Source organism: Salvelinus namaycush, chromosome 15, assembly GCF_016432855.1.
Source record: "Salvelinus namaycush isolate Seneca chromosome 15, SaNama_1.0, whole genome shotgun sequence".
Lineage (NCBI taxonomy): Eukaryota > Metazoa > Chordata > Actinopteri > Salmoniformes > Salmonidae > Salvelinus > Salvelinus namaycush.
Window position 1 is genome coordinate 17,942,270 of NC_052321.1, and position 7,469 is coordinate 17,949,738.

Genomic DNA, 7,469 nt, shown 5'->3' on the forward strand with positions numbered 1-7,469 from the left:
TATATACAGGGGGTATCAGTAACGAGTCTATGTGCGGATGTACAAGTTAGTCGAGGTAATTCACTTCAAATCGCTCAGACATTGTTTACATCCCTTATATCTACATTACACGCAGCTACAGGAAACAACAATAACGTCCAAGACTACCCTGCCTGCCAAAAGAAAACAAAGCCCTCACTAATCCTTTTATAGTAGCTCCTCTGTGGGCCTCTATTGAGAAGCTGACATCATCCCAAATGAGAAACGTGTGTTTCTGCGACATGTGTGCATGTTGTTATTGTCCCCAACTCAACATCTATCTCAGTATCATGACAACAAATAAGATATCTGCAAGCCAATTAAAGTGCATTATCAAATCAAACCACACTGCTCATAACTAAGCCTCTGAGACAAATGAGGTAGCACAACAAATAGCCCAGACACCTTTATTTAATTGGACCAAAATCCAAAGGGTAACATATAAAATACAATAATGTTTTACAATTGTGAGAGTAAGTTAGACTTACACAACATATTAAAGGGAAATTGATATTACACAGATACTACATATTATTGGCAACAGTCCACATGTGAATGACTGATATTGCTTAGACATTACATCATGTGAATCTACAATAGTTATTCTGTTGCTATCTTAAGCATTGAATTATGCTGCTGCAACCCCATAATGTTACCCCCTAGAATAGCCACTTTGAAGCAATCTTTAACTACACTTGATAGATTGCTGCGTATTACACTAGATTAGCAACATAATCATGGTTTCTTCTTGGTCTCTTTGTAAGACAGGTAGTAATGTTTGGATCAGCCTTCGCTTTGTGATCTTGCGAAAGAAAACTGAAGAAAACTGTCCAGCCTCTTAAAGATATAGTACACATCTCTCAGGAGTGACCATCCAGATAGTAGTGGTGCCAGCCCCTGCAGTCTCACGTCGTCTTCTTCTTAGGTGCCGTGTAACTAGCTGTGCGGTGCTCTTTCCTGACATACTTATCATGGCCCTCCCTGGGAAAAAACATTACAAAAACACCAGGATGAATCGCAGGGAATCTAACTTTCTCGTAAATCACTGCATAGATGTCAATGCAATGATTTGCTTGAGTTATGTGGCCATAGTAGTAGTAGTATTGTGCAGTACCTGAAGCAGCGGTTGCAGTACAAATCACCATCACAGGTGTGACAGCGGATGGAGGCGTCCTGGTTACAGATGCAGCACCAGGGAAGCTCATCCTCGTCACTGTCTAAATCCTGACAGGTTACGACAGCTGCTGGGGTTCTCGACGACATTGAAGGAACTGGTGTCTATAACATAGATTAAACAAATATATATTTAATTTTGTTCTTTTACTATCTGCAATTTATTTGTGGAATTCTATGAAGTGTGTGTATTCAAGGAGGACTGCAGGTTTATTACCGGTTTCATGTGAGCGTCTGTCTTCTCTATGTTCCTAGGGCCGCTGTGCTCAGGAGGTATGTTGTAGCCACTGGCCTCATCTAATGCAGCTTCTTCCGTGAGCTGGGAATGAGTAAACAATGACCACAGTTTGCTTTATCATTCATATTCATCTTTACCAGATCACAGCTTCAATTGTCTCTTTCAATTATGACTATTATAAGTAAAATGGCAAAACATCAGCCCCATGTGGTTATGAAAAGTAGCACTATCTTAAAAGAGGTTGATATGCATCGCCACTATGTGTAGGAATGTAAAAGAACAAGGACTCTGTTGAGATAAAGTACATATTCAAAGTAGGTTCTGCTTTTAGTTGCAGACCTTTTTCAGTATCCTCGTCATGGTCTCTTCCTCAGTCTCGTCCTCGCTGTCAGGGTGTTGGAAGTCTTCCATTGTGACTGAAACAACATAACAGAACACTGTTACAGCACATCATTACAACACAGATGACACATCACATAAACAAGAAAACAGATTTGACCACACTGACGCATTCCAGTGACTGTTGAAATATGGTTTCCTCTCCTCTCTTTCTCTCATAGCTATGGTGTGATTCTGTATGAAGTATATATATGGAGGAAGGGGGGGGGGGGGGTTAATATCTACATTTAGTAATTTACCCTTGTCAGGGTCCTGTCCCTTGAGCTGGGCCAGCCTCTTGGCCATCTGTAGAACCTGTTCCTGGGAGCAGCGGTCCCGTCTCAGGTCCTCCATGGCGTCGGCCAGCAGGCGGTTCTTTTTATCCTCCAGCTGCCTGGCTGCATCCTGCAGCCCACCCCCATTATCCAGGTTCTCCTCCAGCCTGTCCCCCTCCTGCTTATTCAAGTTGTTCATGGGACCATCCACACCTGGAATGGAAACATGGTTGGAAAATAGATTCAGCACTTACAACAGCTTGATAGAGTAGGAAGCCATTGAATTGTTATCTTTGAATAAAGACTAATCTACAGTAATATCTCACTTTTTCATTAAAGTTGGTATAGTTACAGATGGGAAGAATCCAAATACCTTCAGGATTTGGTTGTTGGGTGTCTATGACAACTTCCTCTGACAACTGAGTGATCAGGTCATTGGCTTGTTCTGTTGGGGTCCGAACATCAGGGGGCTGGTGTACCTGCACAGAGCCACAAAACTAACTTATTACAATAATGATACTTCACTAAGATCTGAAGAATTTGGATACAGTATGAATGAGGTCAAATAGCAGCAACACAGAAAGTTTTTGCCTAATATGTGTAGTCTAATGCTCAGACTCACAGGTAGAAGGGCTTGGGAGGGAGGAGGTCTTCCCTGTAAGGCTGCCAAGCGGTCCTCCATCTCCCCTGCAGAGGGTACAGGCTGGAGAGGAGCCTTCAGGGCAGCCAGGCGGGATTCAATCTCTTTTTCTGACGGGATGGACTCTAAACAAAAGGTTGGCCACAGATATAATTTCAGGTATCAGTAAAGATATAGGCCTATTGGAACATAGTGTGTTAAACAATGCTCACTTGGTTTGGTGTCCTCTTTCAGCTTTTGCAGCCTCTCAGCGATGGCCAGGTCCTCTTTACTCAGACGTTTGGTTGGAATGAGGCCTAGTTTGGCATTTCTGCTGCCCCCTGTTTCAGGGGGTGGAATCGGTTGTCCTTGTTTGGCCTCAAGAGCAGCAACACGTCTGCGCAAACACAATATAAAAGGCGTTATGATATCTACCGATAAGCGACATATAGCAAACAGTCGACTGACTCATCAACCTACCTTTACTCACTTTTTGTAGTTTTCAGGAGGGGACCATCTTGTGGCATTATTTTGGTTTTCTCCACTGCCAAAACAGTATTCAGAGAGCAAGCAAAACCAGCGCATCAAATACCATGTTATTGAATAGGCATAATGTTTTGGTAGAAAAGCAAAACTACATTATCACTCCACCTTGTGAGATTCCCATGACATTGCTTGCAGACCTTCTGCTGGGTGTTGCCACAGCGAGGCACCACTGCGTTGAAAGTCAGGCAACCCGAGCAAAATGAACGCCCACAGTTCTTACAGCCCAACTGTAAAAGATGACAATCAAAACATAAAACAAGGAGTTCGAACCTGTACCAGATGATTTGACAATTATAGGCAGTAAAATATTCAGATAACTACAGCAACTGAAAATGAGTAACGTTACTAGGGGGTAGAAACAAACCTCCTTCCTGAAGAGAGTGAACTTTGATGCACAACAATAGCAACGGTTGTCCATTTCGCCGGATTTAGAGTAATGTAATCTGGTTGAACGGCCACTACTGCTATCGTCTTGCCATCTACGTATGATACAGTCATTTGTCAAATAAACATAAAACTAACTATTTCATAGCTAGATTTGTTTAGACTATCCAGGAAAAAATCCATTGATCAATCAGGAAGTCCACCGGAAGTTGCATGTACATTAAGTCTAGGTTCAAAATATAACTGGCCATCTTCAACCTAGCATTCCTTGAGCGTGCAGCCACATGATAAATGTAGTCCTAAAGTATAAATGTAAAGCAAACATATTTTTATGGAAGATATTATATTTGAGTGGTTTTGGATTCCACAGTAAATAATATACTATCAGCGAAAAATACATTTAATTTTTCAAAAGAGTTTCTCGTTTACTAACGTATTGGTGTGACCATCCAATCAGCTTTGTTCATATCTTTTCGCGGTTCGAGTTCAAAATACACAGAGCAACCAGCATGAAAAGGACAACGACCCAGTCCAGTGTTGTTTAACTTCGACAAAAAATATACATATTTTATCAAGAAAGTTGTTGAAGAAAAAATATATATCTAGCTATCTAACAGGGTAAGATATTTTTGATATAACGTTAGCCTAATACGATTTGGAAACCTAGCTTTGTAGTAGGTAGCTAACCAGCTAACTACTGTGGCTAACTTGGCTAATGCTAGCCACCTAGCTAGTTATTGTTATGTAACTACTGTAGCTAGCGCTTTTGCAAAAATATTTCAAAGCGTGATACCTTGCTTGTTACTTGCCTTGTAAAATATTACAAGTTGTCCAAGAGATGTACTTGTGTGGCTTGTCATTGTTTGTGTCTGCTGTTATTGTAGCTAGCTAGCTGACTTACAGAAACAAAATGGCAGAAGGTGGAGAGGCAGACTGGGAACTTTGCAAAGAGAACATCCAGCCCTTGAAGAAAGGTCGGGCAATATCAGTTTTACACCAGGCACTCAGTCAACAGCAAGAGGGTTCGAGCTCTGCCACCAACCAACACAAACAGTAAGGATGCCTTTATTAAAGTACTTAACTATCTACAAACAGGGATTTGAGTGCCGTGTTTGGGATGGGAGGGAGAGACAGCATAAAGTGGGACTTTTGCTTACTAGCTACCTAACGTTAAATAACCAGTTTTGGGGCAGTTCCACAAGGCATTCTGGTTCTTGGCTTGGCTGAATGGTGTGAATTTACAGTGCTGGCAATATGCAAACAGGCCTATTGTTTTTGTCTTCAGGGCTTTTGAGTCTGAACTGAGAGTGTATGATGGAGATGACCCCCTTGATGTTTGGGATCGGTAAGATGAAAAGGATTACTCTGGCCAAGACTGTAATCATACCTGAAGGAGTATTACAGTGTGAATGTCTTAATGTTCATTGATAATGTCATTATTGTAGCCAGATAACATGGTTCCTTTTGAACAGGTATGTTAAATGGACAGAGCAGACCTATCCACAGGGAGGAAAGGAGAGTAACCTTAATGTGCTTTTGGAGAGAGCTGTGATGCGCTTCACAGAGGAAAACAAATATCACAATGACAGCCGTTATGTTGACCTATGGATCAAATTTGTAAGTAACCCTTGTCCTTTGTTCATACAGCTTTAACATGTGACAAGTGTCAATCAAACAAGTTGTATTCATGACTATGTATGTACTCTGTCTTCCTGTATTAGGCGGAGAGCGGTCACGAGCCTTTGGATATCTACACATATATGCGAGCCCAGGGAATAGGAGTACAACAGGCTTCCTTCTACATTGCCTGGTCTGAGGAGTATGAGAATCAGGGTAACTCTCGAACAGCAGACAGTGTCTACCAGGAGGGCTTCAAGCGTGGGGCTGAACCTCTGGAGAAACTCCTGCAGTTTCACAAGTATGGATCTACTTTAATTCATTTTTTTACTGGATCTACTTCCATGCTGTTTGAGGTGGTTTTTAGTTTTCCTAGCATGATTCAATGTTTTGTGTCATCTGTTGCAGGGCTTTGCAGGCGCGTGTGTCCCGGCAGGTGATGTCTGGAATGGTGAATGAGGAGAATGACGAGGAGGAGGAAGCTGAGGCAGCAATGCCTGAGCGGGTTTCTCTGGTGGATCTAAAACACAGGGGGAAGAAAAAGGCTGTTGCACCCATTAGTAGAGTTGGTGCAGCACTGAGCAGTAAGCACATGTCTCTTTTCAAAATTATAAATCATTCCAGGTTAAAGTGTCATGTTGGGTTATGTAATGTCATAAAGAAGAATATATTTATGATTTTTGACTCTATATTACTTGCTTGTTCACAGGTAATTCACGAAGCCTACAGTTACAAGGCCCACCAGCTCTGGCCAGCAGTGGTCAAAACAGTCGCCTTGTGATCTTTGATGAGAACAAGGCTGTCAGTGCTGAGCCCTCTGAACCAAAGTTGGAATCTTGGATGGCCCCACCCCCATCGAGATCCAAGGAGAACGAGCAGAGGCCTGAGAAATGGAGCAACGTAAAGGTATGAGACACACAGTAATGGGACTTAAGGCTTGTTATAATTTATGACTGAATTTGTGTGTGCTCTATTGTAGATGCCAATGAAGTCCAGGTTTGGTCACAGTGTTGTGGCTCTGCCCATCAAGCCAAACTTCCAGCCCTTTGTGGAGGAGTCGGATCAGCCTCCAGCTATGTGAGTGTAAACTGAGATCATCTTAATCATAACTAACTGAATTAACTACTGCGGCCGGAACAGTAAAGATCCATTTTTCTATTCAAAGAAATGTAGGTCTAGCAATAAATTATTTCAAAATTGTGTGACTTAAACCCAGCAGTAACCCTGAGCTGTATGCCTTTGGCATAGTTTGTTTCTGCTCCAGCTGTGTTTTAGTTATTTGTTCTGACACCTTATTCCTCCAGGACACCGTGTAAGATCAACCCAGCTGTGAATTCAGTGTTGTCTGCACGAAAGCCCTGCAGGGATGAGACTCCTCTGAAGAGACTGCAGCAACAGCAGCAGGAAGAGGGGAAAGCTCTGGAGCATAGCATGTACTGCAAGGAGCTGCTGCTCAGTGGCGCCTCCGAGTTCTGCTTTGAGGAACTGCGGGCTGAGCGCTACCGACAGAAGAAGGCAGGGGGCAGTGGCAAGGAAGAGCAAGCGGGCTCTGGTCTTCCAAACTGACACATTTCCACAAGGACATGTTCAGTGTTTTATCATTAGGTAGCAGACTATCAGTGTCATCATGTATGTATTTTAGCATTTGTGTATATAAACAGTTTGAAACTTGTCCCCTGTGGGAGTCAAACCCACAACCCTGGTGTTGCAAGCGTCATGCTCTACTAACTGAGCCAGACGGGACCACTAATAACACACTATGTATCTGTCTTTCCTCTTTATTATTTATTTGCCTGCTTCATGTAACCTCCCAGTGGAATGAACCTTTCAGTGGTGTAGGCAGGGCGTGAGAATGACTGAGAAATCCAGAGGTGAGAATGACAGGGTTCAATTCATATCGATGCATAGCTGTCACTGCTGTGTATATATACAGTACCAGTCAAAAGTTTGGACACACCTACTCATTCAAGGGTTATTGTTTATTTTTGCTCTTTTCTACGTTGTAGAATAATAGTGAAAACATCAAAACTATGAAATAACACATGGAGTCATGTAGTAACTTAAATCGTCAACATACACAACAAATCAACATCCACTACTGTTCAAAAGTTTGGGGTCACTTAAAAATGTCCTTGTTTTTGAAAGAAAAAAAAGCATATTGTATGTCCATTAAAATAACATAAAATTGATCAGAACTACAGTGTAGACATTGTTAATGTTG

At 42.1% G+C, this 7,469-nt stretch overlaps 2 protein-coding genes across 2 annotated transcripts; one reads left to right on the plus strand and one right to left on the minus strand.

Annotated features, from left to right (window-relative positions):
* Positions 1 to 409: 409 nt before the first annotated feature.
* Positions 410 to 3,827, minus strand: zfyve19 (zinc finger, FYVE domain containing 19). Its single transcript, XM_039008907.1, has 11 exons — positions 3,612 to 3,827; positions 3,353 to 3,474; positions 3,192 to 3,245; positions 2,935 to 3,098; positions 2,705 to 2,847; positions 2,456 to 2,561; positions 2,068 to 2,295; positions 1,769 to 1,845; positions 1,409 to 1,510; positions 1,133 to 1,296; positions 410 to 999 (listed from the first exon to the last, which is right to left on the minus strand). The coding sequence occupies exons 1-11, from the start codon at positions 3,663 to 3,665 to the stop codon at positions 924 to 926; spliced, it is 1,290 nt and encodes a 429-aa protein (XP_038864835.1). The 5' UTR covers positions 3,666 to 3,827; the 3' UTR covers positions 410 to 923.
* A 295-nt stretch (positions 3,828 to 4,122) lies between these two features.
* bub1bb (BUB1 mitotic checkpoint serine/threonine kinase Bb) lies at positions 4,123 to 7,018 on the plus strand. Its single transcript, XM_039008908.1, has 9 exons — positions 4,123 to 4,249; positions 4,516 to 4,684; positions 4,917 to 4,976; positions 5,104 to 5,248; positions 5,353 to 5,549; positions 5,657 to 5,832; positions 5,958 to 6,154; positions 6,228 to 6,325; positions 6,553 to 7,018. Exons 2-9 carry the CDS (start codon positions 4,542 to 4,544, stop codon positions 6,812 to 6,814), a joined length of 1,278 nt encoding a protein of 425 aa, XP_038864836.1. The 5' UTR covers positions 4,123 to 4,249; positions 4,516 to 4,541; the 3' UTR covers positions 6,815 to 7,018.
* The last annotated feature ends 451 nt before the right edge of the window (positions 7,019 to 7,469 follow it).

Excerpts from the sequence above, each read along its gene's own strand:
- zfyve19 (XM_039008907.1), bottom strand. The coding sequence starts at position 3,665 with ATGGACAACCGTTGCTATTGTTGTGCATCAAAGTTCACTCTCTTCAGG. Across the intron at positions 1,846-2,067 it reads GGGACAGGACCCTGACAAGG|TCACAATGGAAGACTTCCAA; the intron begins GTAAATTACTAA and ends ATGTTGTTTCAG. Across the intron at positions 1,000-1,132 it reads TACTGCAACCGCTGCTTCAG|GGAGGGCCATGATAAGTATG; the intron begins GTACTGCACAAT and ends GTTTTTTCCCAG.
- bub1bb (XM_039008908.1), top strand. The coding sequence starts at position 4,542 with ATGGCAGAAGGTGGAGAGGCAGACTGGGAACTTTGCAAAGAGAACATC. Across the intron at positions 5,249-5,352 it reads TTGACCTATGGATCAAATTT|GCGGAGAGCGGTCACGAGCC; the intron begins GTAAGTAACCCT and ends TTCCTGTATTAG. Across the intron at positions 6,326-6,552 it reads TCGGATCAGCCTCCAGCTAT|GACACCGTGTAAGATCAACC; the intron begins GTGAGTGTAAAC and ends TTATTCCTCCAG.